Here is a 22,122-nt window from a genome sequence, read left to right on the forward strand (position 1 = left end):
GACAGAAATTCAGTTGGCCACTTTTCAATGAATTTCTCTTTTTCTGTTCTGTATATACTCAACATTACTCGTCGATCTACCTGCTTTCCACTTTATTTGTTTGATATATGAACACAAATATCAACAAAGGAAGCATTGCATTCAATGAACATCCCACACAACCAGACAGTTTAACTCCCGGTTTTCGCTTCAGAGGTGTAATAATGTAGCTGATCACAAATCTAAACAGGTCAATCTAAAAATAAATATATTCTAACGGAAATTTATGATTACTTGTTCTTTAAACAGCTAACATTAACAATTATACTTGGGCATTGTTGGTATATTTACGCCAACCAATCGCTGAAGACGTTAAATATAGAATAGGCATTATTGAATGACATATTACGCAAATCTTAATTGATGTCCATAGACTTATGACGTATTACACAGTAATTTCTGAGAAATATTGAAGCTGAATGAAAACACATTCTAAATTCAAAGGCCCGTCGGGCTTATGATCTTTGGATTTCTTCAAGCCCGAATGGGATTTTTCACACCGCGGGCTTCAGGCGTGTGCCTTATTTGGCAGACTAGGTTAATACAAGAAAATAAAAGGATTAAATACTTGCTTCCAGTAGAGTAAGAGATAGATACATCTGGCTCTCAATTTTATGTTTAGTAGTAACTTGGCAGAGTCTTGTTCCTGACTAACTCTTTATCCAAATAGTCAGGTCTTTACAGGCACTTAAGATTAAGGATTGTAATTTTGTATGATTGGTAACATGGCAATGTTGTAATCTATTTTATTATAACAATGATTGGTATGTTTCTGTTGTAGAGAACGATAGAAAGTTATGTGGACAAGAGAATGGGAAGCACATATGGACCACCTGGTGGAAGACGTATGACAGTTTTCATTGATGATGTCAACATGCCCATTATAAATGAGTGGGGAGATCAGGTAAACTTACTCCCTTTAGACAAATTGTCAATAAATATTAGCAATTTTTAGGATATTTGCCCTTTTTCTGTAACAGACACCCCCACCCTCTCCAAAGGGTGGACATTTGCCTCCCAATAATAATTGATGGGTGGACATTTGCATTAGCATAAGGCTATGTTAATTATGGACATTTTGCCATTTCATTTGGTAAAAATAGCTGAAATTTTAACTAATTTCTGAAGACTTTATTATCCCATAATAAGCAGTGATTTTCATGGTGTTATAGCACTAAATGGAGTCAAGCATCAACCTGAAGGTAGATTCAGTTTGTGCTAGCTGGTTGTTTAAGACACCTTCACTCAGCAAGCCAGGGAGAGAAAATTTAATCTTTATTTGATTTTAATTATTGCCTGTGTATTGCTATACTCTGGGTTCAATTTTTTTCGTTATCATTGCCTTTGAATAGTTATGTCATAGAATTATAATAGTTCATATTGTGATTATTATCCTACTGAAATTATTTCTTATTTCTATTTTTACCAGGATATAAATCATATCTGGCACACTTCCAGGAATTACCAAACGTACGGGCTGTTAATTGGCATGTATGCTGTACATATTGAAGAAGTAATGATATTTTAAAATATGTGCTGATTGATGATGTAATTTCTTGTATTTTTTTATTTTTAGGTAACCAATGAGATCACACGCCAGATGATGGAAATGCATGGCATGTACAGTCTGGATAAACCTGGTGACTTTATATCTATAGTAGACCTACAGTTTGTAGCAGCTATGATTCACCCTGGTGGAGGCAGAAATGATATTCCAGAAAGATTAAAAAGGCAATTTTGTATCTTCAATTGTACTTTGCCATCAAACAACTCTATAGATAAAATCTTTGGTAAGTTATTAAGTTTAGATTTTTATTGAAACAAAGTGCATTTTAAAATTGTAAATGCTTATCTTACGTAGAAAAAGAATCTTCATCATCTCTATGAATATGAAAAGACATTGAAAATGTTACCCTAATAATTTATTACTAATTGAAGAAACAACAATTGTTTATGATTTCTATATATATGCCTTCATGAAAATAGTTCAGTTCACAGTTCATGAAAATGCAGCCTGGACGCATGACGAGTACATAATTGTAATATGTTTGCTTGTCTGGTAGGACAAGCCGAAATTTGCCAATGCTAGGATTCTTTAATCAGTTAGTTTACTGATAAAATGATTAAAAATCAAAATATTCTGTTTGATACATATGACTGTAAAATGCAACCTAGTATGCTGTTTTTTCCTATTAAGGAATCATTGGATGTGGATACTTCTGTCCAGAGAGATTTAACACAGAAATATGTGACATCACAAAATTGTTAGTCCCAGCAACAAGAATTGTTTGGCAGGCAACCAAGGTAACTCACTGAAGTACTACAGTACTTTGTTGTCAAGTCATTATACCCCCGAAACGAAGTTTGGGGGGTATATAGGAGTCACCGGGTGGTCGGTCGGTCGGTCCAGCGGTCCGTTGCATTTTCCTTGTCCGGAGCATAACTTGAAGACTAATATAACTTCATACAATGGTCAAGCACATTGAGAGGAAGTGCAGTGCACAAGAACCATAAGTCAATCTTTACTAATTACAGAGTTATTGCCCTTTGTTACTTTTCCTTGTCCGGAGCATAACTTGAAAACTACTGGTTGGAATTCAAAACAACTTCATACAATGGTCAAGCACAATAAGAGGAAGTGCAATGCACAAGAACCATAACTCTATCTAAAGTATTTACAGAGTTATTGCCCTTTGTTTCTTTCCCATTGCTTTCTTTTGTCCGGACTATAACTTGAAGACTAATGGTTGGAATTCAATACAACTTCATACAATGGTCAAGCACAATAAGTGAAAGTGCAGTGCACAAGAACCATAACTCTGTCCAGAGTAATTATAGAGTTATTGCCCTATGTTACTTTTCCATTGCTTTTTTCTTGTCCAGAGCATAACTTGAAAACTACTAAATTTGGAATTCAATACAATTTCATACAATGGTCAAGTATATTGAGAGAAAGCGCAGTGCACAGAAACCATAACTCTTTCTTGACTCATTTAAGAGTTTTTGCCCTTTGTTTCTTTTTATTGTCCAGTGCATAACTTGAAAATTAATGGTTGGAATTCAATGAAACTTCATAAAATGGTCAAGGGCAGTGAGATGAGGTGCAGTGCACAAGAACCATAACTCTATTTGGACTAATTACAGTTATTGCCCTTTGTTACTTTCTTGTCCAGTCCATAACTTGAAAACTAGTAGTTGGAATTCAATACAACTTCATACAATGGTCAAGCCCAATGAGAGGAAGTGCCGTGTACAATAACCTTAACTCCATCTTCAGTATTTGTAGAGTTATTATCCCCTGCCGAAAATTTTCGGCGAGGATATAGAAATAGTCTCCGTCCGACCTTCCGTCCGTCCGTCCGACATTTTTGTCCGGAGCATATCTCTAAAAGTATTTGAGTTATCAACTTGAAACTTCATAGGTGGATAGACCTCATTGAGGAGGAGTGCAGTGCACAAGAATGATAACTCTACCTTGCATGATTTTTGAGTTATTGCCCTTTGTTATTTTTCAAAATTGATTTTTGTCCAGAGCATAACTCCAAAAGCCTATGAGATATTAACATGAAACTTCATAGGTGCATAGATCTCACTCAGGAGGTGTGCAGTGCACAAGAATGATAACTCTACCTTTCATAATTTTTGAGTTATTGCCCTATGTTATTTCTCATACCTAATTTTTCACCTGAGTGGAGCATAACTCAAAAAGTTTTTGAGATATCAACATGAAATGTCATAGGTGGATAGATCTTATTGAGGAGGAATGTTGTGCGCAAGAATGATAACTCTTCCCTATACAATTTTTGAGTTATTGCCCTTTGTTTTTTTTTCATGCTTTTTTGTCCAGAGCTTATCTCAAAAAGTATTTGAGGTATCAACTTGAAACTTCAAAGGTGGATGGATCTCATTGAGGAGGAGTGCAGTGCTTAAGAATGATAACTCTACCCTGCATTATTTTTGAGTTATTGCCCTTTGTTATTTTTCAAAATTAATTTTTGTCCAGAGCATAACTCAAAAAACCTTTGAGATATCAAAATGAAACTTCATAGGTGCATAGATCTCACTCAGGAGGTGTGCACTGCACAAGAATGATAACTCTACCTTTTATAATTTTTGAGTTATTGCCCTTTGTTATTTTTCATACTTAATTTTTCAATTCAATTTTTTTCTCAAAAAGTATTTGAGGTATCAACTTGAAACTTCATAGGTGGATAGATTTTACTGAGGAGGGATGCAGCACACAAGAATGATAACCTACCCTGCATTATTTTTAGCTCACCTGAGCAATGCTCAGGGTGAGCTATTGTGATCGCCCTGTGTCCGTCGTCCGTCGTCGTGCGTCGTCAACTTTTCACATAAACAACATCTCCTCTGAAACCAATGACTGCACATCAACCAAACTTTACAGAAATGATCCTTGGGTGGTCCCCTTTCAAAGTTGTTCAAATGGTTCCGGTCTGTTGCATATGTAGGTCATAGGGCCAGAAAAGGATTTAAAAAAAACACAAAATTAAAAATCTTCTTGTCTGAAAGTACATGGGCCAGAGCTTTGATTTTTGGTATATGGTATCATCTATGGGTCCTCTACCAAAGTTGTTCAAATTTTGTCCCTAGTGTCAAAATTGGCCCCGCCCCGGGGGTCATAGGTTTTTCCTTATATGTATATAGTAAAATCTAAAAAAATCTTCTTCTCTGATTTGGCAAAGGCTACAGATTAGATATTTGGCATGAAACATTGTGTAGTAGACCTCTATCAAGATTGTTCAAATAATGGCCCTAGGGTCAAAATTGGCCCCGCCCCGGGGGGTCATTGATTTTCATTACATACATATAGTGAAAACTTGAAAAATCTTCTGGTCTGAAAGTAAATGGCCTAGAGCTTTGATATTTGGTCTATGGTATCATCTGAAGGTCCAATACCAAAGTTGTTCAAATTTTGTCCCTAGTGTCAAAATTGGCCCCGCCCCGGGGGTCATAGGTTTTTCCTTATATGTATATAGTAAAATCTAAAAAAATCTTCTTCTCTGATTTGGCAAAGGCTACAGATTAGATATTTGGCATGAAACATTGTGTAGTAGACCTCTATCAAGATTGTTCAAATAATGGCCCTAGGGTCAAAATTGGCCCCGCCCCGGGGGGTCATTGATTTTCATTACATACATATAGTGAAAACTTGAAAAATCTTCTGGTCTGAAAGTAAATGGCCTAGAGCTTTGATATTTGGTCTATGGTATCATCTGAAGGTCCAATACCAAAGTTGTACAAATTTTGTCCCTAGTGTCAAAATTGGCCCCGCCCCGGGGGGTCATAGGTTTTTCTAATATGTATATAGTAAAACATAAAAAAATCTTCTTCTCTGAATTGGCAAAGGCTACAGGTAAGATATTTGGCATGAAACATTGTGTGGTAGACCTCTACCAAGATTGTTCAAATAATGGCCCTCGGGTCAAAATTGGCCCCGCCCTCGGGGGTCATTGATTTTCATTATATACATATAGTGAAAACTTGAAAAATCTTCTGGTCTGAAAGTAAATGGCCTAGAGCTTTGATATTTGGTCTATGGTATCATCTATAGGTCCAAAACCAAAGTTGTTCAAATTTTGTTCCTAGAATTAAAATCTGCCCCGCCCTGGGGGTCATTGATTTTCCCTATATGTATATAGTAAAAACTTAAAAAATTTTCTTTTAAAGAACCCAAAGAGCTAGAGCTAAGATATTTAGCATGAAACATCTTCTAATGGGTGTCTATCAAGTTTGTTCAAATAAAAGCCCTGGGGTCAAAATTGGCCCCGCCCCAGGGGGTCATTGATTTTCCCTATATGCATATAGTAAAAACTTAAAAAAATTTCTTTTAAAGAATGCAAAGAGCTAGAGCTAAGATATTTAGCATGAAACATGTTCTAATGGATGTCTACCATGTTCGTTCAAATAAGAGCCCTGGGTCAAAATTGGCCCCGTCCCGGGGGTCATTCATTAGCTCGACTTTTTTTTTTTTAAATATATGCATATTATATATATACATACATATATATATATATACACATATATTATATATATATGTATATATATATATATACATATGTAATTTATATATATATATATATTATATATACAATATACATACATACATACATACATACATACATACATACATATATATATATATATATATATACATACATACACACACTTATATATATATATATATATATATATATATATATATATATATATATATATAATATATATACATAAAAAATCTTCTTTTAAAAAAACCCAATAAGCTAGACCTTAGATGTTTAGCATGAAATATCTTCTAATGGGTGTCAACCAAGTTTGTTCAAATAAAACCCCTTGGGTTTAAATTGGCTCGCTCCGGGGGCCTATATACAGGTGAGCGACTTTGGGCCATCATGGCCCTCTTGTTCAGTTATTGCCCTTTGTTATTTTCAGCCATCAGTATTCACATAGGTTTCAAATCTGTAATCACTATAGCCATCAGTTTTTATTACCATAGGACCTCTTAAAATGGAATTATTCTGCTCTACTACATATGCATTCTTCCAATGAGCAAACACATTCGGCGGGGGATGGCCATGTTGACATGGCTCTTGTTGCCCTTTGTTCCTTTACCTTGTTCGGTGGCTTACTTAAAAACTAATGTTTAGAATTCAATGCAGCTTCATACAATGGTCAAGCACAATGAGAGGAAGAGCAGTGCTCAAAAAGGGTAACTCTTTCTAGACTTATTACAGAGTAATTCAATAACACTTCATCAATGGTCAACCACATTGAAAGGAAATGCAACGTACAAGAACCACAACTATCTTTAATTGCCCACAACCATAACTCTATTTCAATTATTTTGCAAGGTATTCTGTTACTAGTAACTTTCCTCATTTCAGGGGTATTAATCACATTTAGTGATAGTTCTAGTCGTGTTTGGAATGCTGTTGTTTATATGAAATATTGTAATATAATTTTTGTGTTGCCTCTACGGAGTAGTGGCGACATATAGGGATCACTTCTCCGTCGTCTTTCTGTCTGTCTGTCACAAAACTTGTCCGGACTACTCATCATAAACTACTGGTGCAATTTCATCCAAACTTAACAGTAATGATCAGTACCAAGTCTAGTTGTGCATATTGTCAGCATTTTCCGGTTCAATGATTTTTGTCAGAGTTATGGCCCTTTAATAATTTTTATTTTTAAAGTTTGTCCGGACTACTTCTCTTATACCACTAATGCAATTTCATTGAAACTTTACAGGATTGATCTGTAGCTCAAGTCCTTGCGCATATTGCACGGGTTTTCCGGTTGAATGATTTTTGGCCAAGTTATGGCCCTTTGATAAAAAAGGTGTTTTTTTCTGTGTGTTGCCAGATACACAAAAGCTTGTCCGGACTACTCCTCATAAACTACTGGATCAATTTCATCCAAACTTTACAGGAATGATCAGTACCAAGTCTAGTTGTGCACTGTCCGTCTGTCTGTCCGTCTGTCACAAAACTTGTCCCAACATGAAATTGGCCATTATGAGGCGACACATGTGATCACTGATCGCTCTTGTTATTGAACAAAACTTCTGTTGTGAATTAAAAACAATATTTGTAACATTACGATATGCTTCATTTGTGCAGGTGAAAATGTTACCAACCCCTGCAAAGTTCCATTATATTTTCAACTTGAGAGATTTGTCCCGTATTTGGGAAGGCATGTTGAAAATCCATGGAGATGATTGTTCTAGTAAAGCCACTATGCTTGGGCTTTGGAAGCATGAATGCACAAGGGTCATTGCTGACAGGTATTTTTAAGATATACTGGTCCATGTGAGAATCATATAATTCAGCCCAATTCATTCTTATCAAATATTAAATCAAAATACAAATTATCAGGCTCCGAGTACCAAGTAAATCTACAGTAGTTTGAATTATTTGATCTGAGTGAACTACCTTTACATTAAACATAGAGCAGCAACATTTTCATGTTAACAGTTTTATAAAAGGGTAATACATGAAACTCAATGTCAGAAGTGAAAGATTTAATGTCACAGGAATCATGAAAGAGTTCAATATCACTGATTTATGCTGAAAACATTAAAATTGTTCCTGCAGGTTTACTAATCCAGAGGACAAGCAGTGGTTTGAAAATGCAATGATTAATGTGTGTAAGACGCATCTAGGAGAGGAATATTTTAATGAACTACCACAGGAACCATTCTTTGTTGATTTCCTCAGGGACGCCCCTGAACCTACAGGTGAAGAATCAGAAGATGCTTCCCTTGATGCTCCTAAAATTTATGAACAGGTAAACTTCTTAAATGTGTTTGTAGAATGTCCTTATTTATTCTTTCTGTGTCAGCTTTGACAGGAGTAATTTTTACAGACCAGCCTAAGGTTTTCTGTTAAAATGTAGGGGCTGTAATATTAAAATTTTACCTTCTTCATCACCTTTATAAAGTGGCTACATTAATTTTATTGTGAAAACAGCTCTGTTACGTATGTGTTTTGAAAAAAAACATGTGTGTCAGTTTCTGATTGTGTACACAGTAGTGTAAAATTCCTATTTAGTTAGTGGTTAATGTTATTTTTCATGACAATCAAAATTGGTTGCTAATTTACATGTGAAATCGGTCAGGATTATTTCTAGAAAGATGTATCTTTATAGAAATGTAACTATCTGTACTTTGTAGATAATTAGATCTTTAAATGCCTTCTAAGTAATGGCATCATTGTCTGACGAAAATAAAGCTTGTTTATCTTAATTAACAATTTTGCCTTATTGAAATTAAGCTGAGCAGTTTGTTCTTCATAATGAGAATGTTATATCTTTTGTGTTCATAAATCAATTTTTATATAGAAATGGGGAAATGATATGAATAAAATTTGAAGAAAAAAATGAACTTATCAAATAAAGTAATGGATAAAGTTATTGTGTTAATTTAAAGAAATCATGACATGACTTTGAATTGTATTCCGAGCCAAAAAACAGTTGTGATAAAATTGGTCATATTTCACCACCACCTGTAACATGGCAAAAATTACTCACCCTAGAATAAAAACACTACATTTTGGGCTCAAAGCTAATTTAATACTTATGTTACTTAAAGTTAAACAAGTTGATTGTATATTCTTTATCAGATAGAAGACTTGGGAATGTTGAATGAAAAATTGAAAATGTTTATGGTACAATACAATGAGACAGTAAGGGGAGGATCAATGGACCTTGTATTTTTCAAAGATGCCATGGTACATCTGATTAAGGTAAGAGCTTTTAGAGTAAGGGTCTTAAGCAGTTTGAATATTTATATGAAAAATACTTTAGATATTATAATGCAAACTGAAAGCAATATTTTAAGTTACTGGGATCCTACATATTACCGGACAAAATATGAAGTTTTTTTATCTGTAACTTTTATTTCAAAATAATAAAGAAGAATGGAATTTTATCCAAATAATTTTGGGTTCTTAATGCACGTAAACATTTCTTTATCAAGCATGAAATTAAACATTTGACTGTAGAAATGTGTCTTTAAAGTAGGCCATTATAAGAGGAAAAAAATGTGCAAACAACTCAATTTACCGGACATTGTGTTTCAAACATTTTTGAGGGGCGTCCGTGGCTGAGTGGTTAAGGTTAGTGATGGAAATCGGATGAAATTTGTCCCAATCGATCATCGGTTCAATCGGATGGGACATAATCGATAACTTTCCGATTAAAGTCGCGTTAAAAAGAAATAGGGAAGAAACATTATTTCCCAAGGAACTTGATTTTATTTTGTAACATGAACTTTATTTAGCACTTTTCAACACAGTTTTAACCCTACTTAGTTATTATTTTACGAAATAGATTTAATTTTCCAATGTATGTCAAATAATAACATTCACATCACATAATATATTTATTTACTATTGTTTACATCACGTATTGATCCTATTCAACTCAAAATTGTCTCTGAGATAATTTTTTTGCGATCGGCAAGGTGTTCCTTAAAGAAAATTACCGCCAGAATTAATTCGTTTTGATACTTTAAACATTTTCGACGACGTCGCGGAACAATTTTTTGTTAATCGATTATTGTCGTTTTACATAACAGTAACTGATTATCAGCGACTTGCGACAATCGGAACATCACTAGTTAAGGTCGTTGACTTTAAACCACTTGCCCCTCACCGCTGTGGGTTCGAGTCCCGACAGGAACTTCGGATTCTTTAATGTGAGGAAGCTATCCAGCTAGCTTACGGAATGTCGGTGGTTCTACTCAGATACCCGTTTGTGCCTGAAATAATGCACGGAAGGGCACCAGAGGTCTTCCTCCACCAGTAAAGCTGGAACGTCGCGATATGACCTATACTGTGTTGATGTGACGTAAAACCCAAAACAAACAAACAAACATTTTTGAAGTTGTGAATTAAAAATAATCTTTAAATAATCAGCAAGGAAACTATGTCTATTGCATGGCAAGGTTAAGATATTTGAAAAACCCAGTATGTCACTAGAAATAGACACGGCAGCATGAAGAGGCCAGTATATAGTGTAATTGAAATTAACACTATTAACTCAACGTATTGATTCTTCATAATCCTTAAACATATGAAATATTTTAATATTCAAATGGAATTCTGTTCTTTGTCATGCAGTTTCATTTTGGTCATCATGTAGCATGTTACAAAAGCCATAAAATCTATTTTATTTATATTTCATGTAGAGTTTCCTCCCATGGGCGTAACCCGTTTCCTTATATTATGTTTTTTAATTTGCACTTCTTTGTAAAAGACAACAACGAGATACTGTTAAGACTAAATTTAAAATTACTTTTTATCATTAAAATATGTTACGATTGTCTCTTGAGGTAACGTTGAAAAGAATTAAAAGTAAAGCCTTTCTAAAAACTAAACATTAAGGGTCTCCATGTTCGGGCCTGCGCAGAAAATATTATTCCCCCGCATGACCAGGTCATGAAATAACTAGTAAACAAAAGGGCATGTTAGTAGATAAAGAACTGAATCAACCATATTTACCTAAGAGTGGTTTTGTTGTTACTTACTTTGAAATAGAAAGTGTGTGTACGATTAAGACCGGATGATTTTTTAATCGAAGCAAAAAATAAAGCACTATTCAGCAGCTTTTATCCGGTAAACTGATTGTCCGGTAAATATGTAGGATCCCAGTATGCCTCTTTTTACTGTAAATTTTTGTCAAAATTTATATAATTTAATTGAATAACTTCAAAACTATGAAAGGTATCAACATGGAATTTGGAATACTTTACATAACATTAGGAGCTGTTTTTTTTAGTTAGGCTCCTTTTACTAAGATTTTTGTTAGCAAAATCGGTCAACATGAGTGTAAAAAATACATGCATTGTTCTTGTTAAGAATTATTCTTGTGGAGTATGGGGATTAAACAAATAGAAAGGGTTCATAGGAAGTTTTTAAAATGGATTTTAAATGTAAAAATGACTACATGTAATGCTGCTTTGTACGGTGAAACTGGTGACAGTCGTTTTCCGCTTTTTATAATATGGCAAATAAGAATTGTAAAATATTTTTTTGAAATTACACTTAGAAAAAAGTAATAATTGTTTGCTAGAAAATCTAATATTGTCACTTAGATATATTGCTGATAGAGATGCAAATCAAACTAACTGGGCTTCTAAAGTTAAGCAATTGTTACAAGAAACAGGATTTAATGATGTTTGGTTATTTCCTGAATCTGTCAATGTATTTTTATTCCAATACTTAGAACAAGACTTATAGATATCTTCTATATCAGTAACTGGAGACAAGATGTAAATAATAAAAGCTCACTCTCTTTGTTTAAAGAATTAAAAACTAACTTTGAATTATCAAATTATGTAAATAAAATAAAATGTTTTGCACAAAATTGAGAAATACAATAGCTAAACTAAGATTGTCTTCGCACCGTTTAAATATAGAGACTGGCAGACAAAGAAACACTGTGAGATCGGAAAGAAAATGTACGTTTTGCAACATAAACGACATGGAAGATGAATACCATTTTGTTTTATAATTTGTCCTATTTATTCAGATTTAAGAAAATTGTATTTACCACATTATTACTATAGGCAGCCCAGTATGTTTAAATTTATTGATCTGTTAAATACATTGTAATACAAATACTTTGAATACTTTGAATAGATTAGCAATATTTTGTAATAAAGCATTTAGTATTAGAAATGAAAATATGAATAATGTATAAGACTAGTATGATAACACCAAATATTTGTATGTTTGTATTTTCACTCTCGCTGTTTTTAATGTATGCTGTATATTTGTGTAAATTGACAAGGAACTGTTATGTTCAAGTCATATTGAATAATAAAATATGTTCTGTTCTGTTCTGTTCTGTTCTGTTCTTGTTGAGAGATAAAATTGACAGGCTAAAATTAAAATTGGTGTAATGCAGAAAAAAAAACAACAGTTAGTTAAATTAAATAAAATGTTTATCATAATCTGAATAAATAAACTATTATTGTAATGGATAATTAACTTTTTGTACAATGTCTTTGATAGATATCAAGAATTATCCGCACACCAAGAGGCAATGCTCTACTTGTTGGAGTTGGTGGATCTGGAAAACAATCACTGACAAGATTGGCTTCCTTTATTGCAAACTACAAAATGTTTCAGATTACTCTTAGCAGGTTTGTATTGCTTTTATTTCCAGTATAAGATTTTCTGTTTCAGTTTCAATAAATGAGTGCAATATAATAGCATTGTACAGAAACCTGTCATTTATGAAATATATAAATAAAGGATTTTCTTAGTTTTCAGCTTTTCGAAGAAAAAGCAGAGCTATTGTCAGGACCAATAAAAGGTGTGGCCTTGGTTTAACATTTTTGTTATGTTTTTAGGAAAGGTTTCAATATTAACAATCCATTTTCAGGTCAAAGGTCAAGTTCACTTGTACCTTAGATAGGTTATGGTACATTTTCTATGAAACTATTAGTTATTTATTTTAAACATTGCATACTTGTTCACTTTCCAAATTAGAATGCATTTTTAAAATGGCTGATAACCCTGAGGGTCATTTTGCTTGATTATCTCCCTTGTTTTTATATTTTCTTAATCTTTTACCCTATGAGCATATTGCGAAAAATGGCCGTTTTCATTGAAAAGCCTCTTGTAACAAGATCAAACTGTTTATGATGAAACTATGAAAAATGCTTCAATACTGTTGAAACTTGGCACAAATGTTTACTAGACCATAGCCTCAGCATGCTCAATCGTAAATTTCCTGTTACCATGGCAATGGGGGGACATTGCCAAAAATCACTATTTGCATTGTTTTTTTCCATCAAAACTGATTTCAAAGTGCTGCAACTTCTCAATGAGTTGAGATAAAGTAAAAAGCTTTTCAGCGTTGGTTACTAGTTACCCTAAGATAGACCTGAAGCCATTTTTAGCCTGTCACATGTCCAAAATTTTCTTGGCAATAGGGGAATGGTGCCCCCCTTCAAACCCCCCAAACAGAAGGGGGCACATCTCCCTTCTGGCAATCCCCTGATGTAACATTTGGATGGGGGACGGCGCCGAAAAAGTGGTCACTTTTTTAACAACATTTCTCAAACGAAAAACAGTGTTTGGGGCCTAAATAGGGAATTTTTTCACTGTTTGAGGCCTAAATAGGGGTGTCAAAAAGCCGTCAAAACATGCTTGTATGAGGGAAAAGATTAATTATCCCTCAAACCATCACAGATATACTCTTTAAACTTGAAAGACTTGATAACTTCCAATGGCAAGTACTTATTCAGCTTAACAATTTTGCAGCTTTATTTTTACTTTGCTTCATTCTATCCAGCACCAAGGAAAGTAAAAGTTATTCCTCCGACATTTATTGTTAAGTTTTGTGTCATGGACATGTATGATAGTATCTGAATTTTTAGTTTAAAAATGTTTAGCTTTATGTAAAAAAGTAACTTGTTTGGATTTGTGGGTTTTATATAAAATATATCTTCATTTTAAACATAATGTTTCATTTATTTATTGTCATATGGAGACTAAAGCTTTGTTTATAATTCTAGAAGAAAGAAATGATAACACATAATATGATGTAAAATGGTACAATGTAACAAAAAAATATTTGTACAATTTAATCTACAACTTGAATGTAGTATAATGTTTGCAAAATTATTTCATTTGTTTTAGCTTCATGATAATTCATTTATTATTATATAATGTAGTGTGTTAAAATTGTAGTAAATTTGCCCATGTTTGAAAATATGCTTTAAGCTTAATGGGCAATTATGTGCTAACATAAGACATATTACTTAATTTTATAATTACATTTTTGTTGCATTTATGTGTGTTGAATATGCTTGTTGATATATATGACACTATAGTATGTGTTTCTGTATATTTCCCTGAATGTTTTAATTTGATTTAAAAACGGCCTACATGATTCAACTACAACACATCGAATAGATGTATACATAAAGGCCATTCATTTAGGCTATATATCCTTGATTTTAGAAGGCATCTGCTAATCATAACAAATTTCTTTATTACTGGTAACATTGTAAAATTTCTGTAAATGTAATATTGCTCAATAAAATTTGTACTGTTATTGCAGGACATATGGTATCACTAACCTGATGGATGATTTAAAGTTTCTATATCGAGTAGCTGGTGGAAAAGGGCAAGGCATATCATTCATTTTCACAGACAATGAGATCAAAGATGAAGCTTTCCTTGAATACCTTAACAATGTGCTTAGCTCTGGAGAGGTAAAAACAAATGGCTGTTAAAGTGACATTATGCTCATATTTTCATAGTCAAGTTGAGCTGAATTGACTTTATATTTCTAACGATTGACTGTCAAAATGGTGTTTGACCAACAGTTCATATTGGAAAATGTTTAGGATAAAATTATAAATCTGCCTAAAATTTAAAAAGACTGCCCCACTCTTTATAAACTAAGCGTTATACGTTAATTCTAACGGATATTTACAGAAATTTCATTTGGATTTGTGACTGTTATCTATTGTTTATGTGAACTTAATTATTAAATTAAAAGGGATTATGGCAAAATGAAAACATATTTTGATCTTCACCCGTTCACTCACTATATACCCCTGGATGGGCATAATGTCACTTAAACAGCCTAAACATTAGCATTTAAACAGAATTAGTCTTTGACTAACTTTTCAAATTTTACATATGGATACATCATAGGAATATGCAGGTCAAGTTCGAATTTGGTTATGGTCTGATAACTTTTGACAGAGTTATACCCTTTCAAGAAATGTTCAGTTTCTGTTCAATATCCTACCAACAGTCATACATGCCATATCCCCTGCCGGGGGACATTTAAAACCCCCGATTTTCGACTTTGTCTCCCAATCTCTCACCGTGGGATCGAAATCCCCCTATTTCCAAAAACTAAACCAACAAAAAAATTAAAGCCTCACATTTTTACCAATAAACATAATTTAACAAAAGACTTACACAATATTTACAACTATACAAGCCTGAAGTAATATCTCCTCTTAAAACAGCAGGGGTCTAACGTATAATTGCATTGTGGGTACTCTGACACACTTCAGCTGTCAAGGAATAAACAAATCAATGCATGACACAATTCTTCTTCAATAAACCTATCAATCAGTGTCAGTATTGCAGGCGCCAGAATACCAAATTTCGGATACATTTTAATTGTTATTAATTTTTGTGTAAAACTTGAAAATATCAAATGATAGTGTAGAAATGCTCATTTTCATAATAAAATGGGGGAAATATAATGATATGTTTGCATAGTTTTATGATTATGACTGGTTTGTGGTTGCTTAAAAATCCCCCTACTTTTGTTCCAAATCCCCTGCTTTTTAAAGCCAAATCCCCCTATCTGGGTGACTGGAAATATGGCATGTATGAACAGTTGTACACATTCAACTCAAATTAAAATACAGGGATCAAAAACAATTTTCAGAGTCAGCCACACATCCTGCAAGACGAGTGGCTTCAAATTTCTACTTGTCCTGCATGCTATATGCTACAAGTTTTGCATTTTAGCACGATTTTCAAGATAAACTTTGCTGATGCTAGTGTTTTACCAGAAAATACAAAATACAATTCACATTCTAATTTGGTTATGGTCAGATGTTTTTTGACAGTTATCTCCTTTGGAAAAATTTTAAAAGTTCTCAATTTCTAATCATTATCTCAGCTACAAATATGCAATTTGCAATAGTCATAGGTTAACACTGAATCAATTTAGTTTCAGGGCCTTGAACATTGTATAAAAAATGGTTTGTGTTAACATTGAATAGTTTAAGGGCCTTGAACTTCGAATGAAATAATGGTTTGTGCAAACCGATTTGGAACTAAATATTTTTATTTTATATCATTTGAAATTTTGGCGATTAGGAATTAGAAAACAAGGCTGTCTTACTAACTGTCAATTTTCAATTGTAAGCATTTTCATTAGACAACTAGAAATATGTTGTAACGCTTTGTTATTTGTTACTTATCTTTCTGGGTGATGATTGTCATTGCTTTAACAAATTGCATTATACAATACTTAAATATTCCCAGATGTCACCATGAGTAGTTTTGCATGTGAAAGGAAGTGTATTGTGAATCATATATTTGATGATCGGTAAATTGAATGAATCTTTATGATTGCATTGAAATTTAAGTTATTAATCAATTTCAGCTTTGCTTTGCTCTAAACAGGCCTGATTATGTCAAAATTGTTAACCAAAATAATAGTGAACTACCAATTGGGGAAAATCTTTAAAAAAAATAGTTTCTTCATTGAAAAGTGTGAACACAGATAAATCATTAATCTACTCAAAAGTATAAAATAAATTAATTCAATTTTTTTTATGATTAAACAATAAATTTAAAAGATTGGGAGGGGAGAACAACACATCAAAACACCAAGTCGGTTTCTATATTTATTTAAACTACTGGTTTCGGGTACTATATACCCTTCATCAGGTTATCCTTTTTTTTTATGATTAAATGAATTATGCTGAAAATAATGTGCATCATTATTTGTAGGTTTCAAACTTGTTTGCCAAAGATGAATTAGATGAAATAACACAAGAACTGATACCTGTCATGAAGAAAGAGTGTCCAAGGCGACCTCCAACACCTGAAAATCTTTATGATTATTTCATTTCAAGGGCAAGAAAAATTTACATTTTTTGTTCTTTGTTTTTTCAACCAAAGTTTTGCATCCAACCTTTTATCAGCTTTTTTTCCTTTTGGGGGTTATTTTATTATATTTCCTTTTAAAAAATTTTAAAACTAATAATAAAGATTTTGGAATGTATTGATTTTTTTTGCAAAAATGAAAATGTTCCTTTTTAAAAAGAAAGTTTTTAAGTAAATTTAAATAATAGATGAAATATTGTGGTTATATTTTTTTTAAAAAGTTTCCCCGACAGGTTATAGGGTCCATATTAATGGTTTTTTTGAAAAATATTGTTTTTTTGTTTTTTTGGGGTTTTTATGAAAATTCGGACACAGTAAAGGCATAAAACGACTTTTTCAGTTTTACTTTTGGGGGGAAAAACCCCCGGGTCCCCTTTCCGGGCATTTTTTCAGCAGGAACGGGTCCCTGAGTGGGAACCCCCCCGACTTTCCCGGGAAAAGCTAGTTTAAATAGCTTCCTCCGTTGGGAAAATTTTCCAAGTCCACAAGTGTGAGGGGCAATTTGGGTTTGGGCTATAAAATTTTGAATTACTAGGCAAATGGTAATTTTGCAAATACCCCCAAATATAAACCTGTGGGGGAAAATTTTTTTTAAAAGTTTATAATACGCAAACATCCCTTTTTTTTATACAAAAAAATTAGATTTTTTTTCAAAAAAAAGCACCCCCGGCATATAAAATTTTTTAAAAAGGGCATGATTGCCCAATGAAAAAAAATTTTAAAAAAACCCTTTGGCTTTTTTGGGTTTTTTAAAAAAAATTTTATGATTATTATCAGAACAGAACAGAACATATATTTTATTAAGACTTGTACAAAGTACATCATCTACAATACATTATATTCACATATGTAATCGCTGCATGAAAATTAACAAACAAAATATGGATATCACATTTTACGTATACAATAGTTTCATAACAACAAACATGCAATCAATCAATCAATCAATCAATCAATCAAACAAACAAACAAAAATGTAGCTATGGAAAAATGTGTATTTACTATCTACTTTTATAATTAAATATGACGCTTTTATGGATATTTTTGGAAATCAAAAACAAAACATTTGGAGAATGAACATTAATTGTAATCAGACAGTAGCATTTGAAAGTACATATCTAATGGAAAGAGCTTCTTTAACAAATTTGGATAAACGTATAAGCTCATTTTTTATTTTTAGAGTTTAACAGTTGAATAAATTTGTAAACTGATGGATTTCTGTAATAGTAGGCTTTTAAGTATTGTTTTCTTATAACATCATAGCATTTACATATACAGATAAAATGGTACTCATCCTCAATATCTAAATCATTGCAAAACAAACAATATCTTTCTTCACGAGGGATTCTATTTCTACTAAATCTACCTGTTTGAATTCTTAAAAGGAAGGCCATTCATTCTTAATCTACAAAAATAAAATCTAAAACACCTAGGTAGTATATTTAATAACATTCATATTCAAAAAAGGTTTAACATTATCATAAATTCCCAGCATGGGAGGGGGTTTGTTTTGAAAAAAAAGATTGGAATATTTTAAAAAATTGTTTTTTTAAATTAAGGTTGGTAAAGAATTTCCGAAAGGGTCACTAAAAGTTTCCTGGTTTGAAATCTGGCTTTTACAAGGGACTTTTTGGGTCGCTGGCCAAAAGATGCTTTGATTCCCTGTACCCAAAACCTTTTTTTTTGTCAATTTTTTTGAATTGTTTCCCTCCCCAGATACAAAAATCAAGCTTGGTTAAAAAATATGGGTGTAGGGGAAATGAGGGATTTTGGTTTTCTGTTTTTATGAATACTTTAAAAGGAAAATCTCAAAAATTTGTAATTTTTTTTTAAATTTCCCCAAGATAAATTTTTATTTTTTGAAAATTTAAAAATGAAAAAACATTTTTATAAAATTTGGCCGCCCTATCAAAATCCCTATCTGAATAAACAAATTAATTTTCAAACCCAAATGTGTTGTAAACCCTTAGTTTTAATTAAAAACATTTCTAAAACATTGACTTTTGCATTTAAAATAAAAGTTATTTGCCCTTTTTTTTTAGTACCCTTTAAAGGGGTATTGAAAAAAAATAGTTTTTATTTTTCTAAATTTGGAATTTTGAATATTAACTGTCATATAATTCGCAAAATTTTTAAATTTTAAATTCTTTTAAAGGTTTTCGAAGACCAGGAACTCATTTAATACCAAATTCTAACCCTTTCCCTTTTTGGGGGTTCGGGGGCTTATTTGATCTGTTTAAAAAAGCAATTAATATGAAAATCGGGAAATTGCCCAGGGCGGTTAAAAATTTACGGTTCTTAGAAAAACCTCATAGACAAGCTAGTACTTCTAGATCAACTCTCAAAGAAACTAGTAGTGAAAAGAAAAAACTTGGCCCTGTGGCCCTAATGTAAAAGCAGACAAGGTAGAGTACATTTATATTACTCATGATCATGAAATAATTGTGGTATTTAACAATAAATATAAATATAATGAAAGTATTTTGCAAAAGGTACATATGAAAAGGCAGTAACACTGACTTTGATTTATTTTGTTCTATGGTCGGTTCAGCCACTGGCTAGGGGAAACTTGGACATACATGCCATATGTCCTGGACAATCAAGGGACTGCCCCCGGAAATAAGGTATCTGTCCTGTTGGTGTCCCGAGTTGATTTTTGTCTCAAATAAAAGTAAAAAATCGAAAAATTAAATCTACTTTAACAGAAAGAAATTTAACATTTTTTATATAATCTTATTGTCAAGTTTTATTATTAACTATTCTAGAACGCTAATAAGGAACAATTGTCCCCATACAGTTTATACAGTAAATGGTGACACTAAAAATTTTTTTTTGGGAAATCAAGTCCCCCTTTCCAAAACTAAAAAATTTACCCAGCTAATTTAGATCATTTTAAAAGTTTTCATTTTTTAATGCTTTATAAAAAATTTTTTTTTATCTTTATTCTGGGGAAAATGATTAAAAAGAAATTTTTTGAAATTTAAATTCGATCAAATTTATGCAAAATCATCTGCCAGACTTCCCGAAATACGTCGGTCCGACGGACATGTCCGATAAATTTTGATCAGGTCCGACAATTTTTTATTCCGGGTCGGTCCGACTGTCCGGCTTTTATCCAAGCCGCATGTATACAAAATGGCGTCGCTAAAGGTGCCAAACCTGGGAAAAAACGAAAATCTACGTCAGAAGAGTGCGCAGAACAGCAATAAAAAGGATGAAAAGAATAGACCTGAGACAAAATTTAATGAAAAATGGAAGCAGAACCATGAATCATTGGTGTATGACAGGGAGAAGATGAAAATGCGCTGTGCGGATTGTGCCGATTTTTACGGCGAAAAAAATAAAAGACAAAAAATGTCTTAGAAATACAAACACAAGTTTTTTCTTTGATTTTGATCAATTTTATTTGGTCCGACAGATTTTTGTTTCGGTCCGACAGATTTTTCATGGTTTGTCAGACCGAATGTCTGACAGTTTTTTTCAACTTTCGGGAAGTCTGATCTGCAAATGCAAATCGGTAATAAATCTTATTTTGAAAAACAAAATCTCTTAGTTTATGTTCAAATTTACTGTCAGTGGAAATAAATTTACCTAATTGCCTTATTTAATTATTTGGTGTTGGATGTTTCCCAAGTTTAAATTTGCAAAATATTTAAAAAATTTTTTAACCCAGCGCCCACTTTATTACCTTTAAATTTTATTTTGGTTTATCAAGGGCCCTCTGTTTTATTAAAAAATCATGATATGTTCTTTAAAATTAAAAATAAATTGATAACTTAAATTTAAACAATTACAGGTGGGGCCCTTTATAGTTTTTCCATTTTAAAGGCGTATACGGGTATAAGCATTCCGGGTCCACTGGGGAAAAGGATTTTTGGTTTTTGCCCTGTTTATGTCACATTTGTCCATTTAACAAATGAATTTTATAGGGTTGGATATCGTTCTTCACGAAACGGTCCGATACCGATACCGGTACTGACGAAACGATACGGGTATTTTATCGATACTGATACTGATACTTTTACAATACCAAACCTGTTGCTGCAAGTATAAGAAACTGAAGAGATATAACATGTAGTAATAGAAATAAATATGTTACATTACTGTCTTTCTGAAATTTCATGCTGTAAAGTATACTTTCTTTTGTTGTTTTGTGTTTACTCTTTTTACAACATTTACACATGTTAATTGTAAAATACTTTTACTTTTTCATCAAAAGAACATGACATAATTTAAACACAGCAAAATATCTTATGCAGGACAGCAGTCTGCAGCTGAGAAGTCTACAAATTATTGTTTTAATCTTGATATCTCTACATCTGAAAGAATTTAAGACAGTTGGTTATCTATTATTCTCTTACAGCTATTATCATTACTGTGTAGAAATTTTATTCTGATGCATATATTCTTTTTAAATCACATTATTGTTTACTGTAATAAATGAAATCACTGGATTGGTTGGCTTACTTTTGCAATTTGGAATTACATTTAAGAAATTTCATTAGATGTTTTTTCAAAGTCACTTATGTTTCCAGTCTGTTCTACTACAACAGCACAAACATATTTTTCCACCAGTAATTAACTTAGAAATTTGAAATTACATGTATATGCACAGTCAGCACAGACTGTTTCCAAAATGACTTGTTTACATTTTCATGTTAACCTAATATTAGTCCTTGTAGAAGTCATAAAGCAAATACCTATGCTTTACAAATAATAAGGATTTTGGTATTTATTAATATTGAATTTACCCTTCAATTTTATACATCTTTTATTTTTCAATAGCATGCACCGTGAACATCTTGCTACAGAAAAAAAGTATTGTCCTTACCAAATTGCATAATTCCATACTGCTCAGATACGCAAAAATACTAGCCAACATTTGCAAAAAATCCTACAA

At 32.5% G+C, this 22,122-nt stretch overlaps 1 protein-coding gene across 1 annotated transcript in view; it reads left to right on the plus strand.

The window, feature by feature from the left end:
* Positions 1-22,122, plus strand: part of LOC132722165 (dynein axonemal heavy chain 8-like) — a gene marked incomplete at its 5' end in the record, with an annotated part of 71,219 nt that overhangs the window by 20,986 nt on the left and 28,111 nt on the right. The window contains 9 exon segments of the mRNA XM_060706607.1: positions 821-943; positions 1,616-1,829; positions 2,237-2,343; positions 7,680-7,843; positions 8,154-8,346; positions 9,180-9,302; positions 12,576-12,706; positions 14,635-14,788; positions 17,067-17,192. Of these exon segments, the coding sequence (XP_060562590.1) occupies positions 821-943; positions 1,616-1,829; positions 2,237-2,343; positions 7,680-7,843; positions 8,154-8,346; positions 9,180-9,302; positions 12,576-12,706; positions 14,635-14,788; positions 17,067-17,192 (1,335 nt within the window).

The sequence above is a fragment of the Ruditapes philippinarum genome, unplaced genomic scaffold (assembly GCF_026571515.1).
Source record: "Ruditapes philippinarum isolate M1 unplaced genomic scaffold, ASM2657151v2 ctg9346_1_1_1_1, whole genome shotgun sequence".
Classification (NCBI taxonomy): domain Eukaryota; kingdom Metazoa; phylum Mollusca; class Bivalvia; order Venerida; family Veneridae; genus Ruditapes; species Ruditapes philippinarum.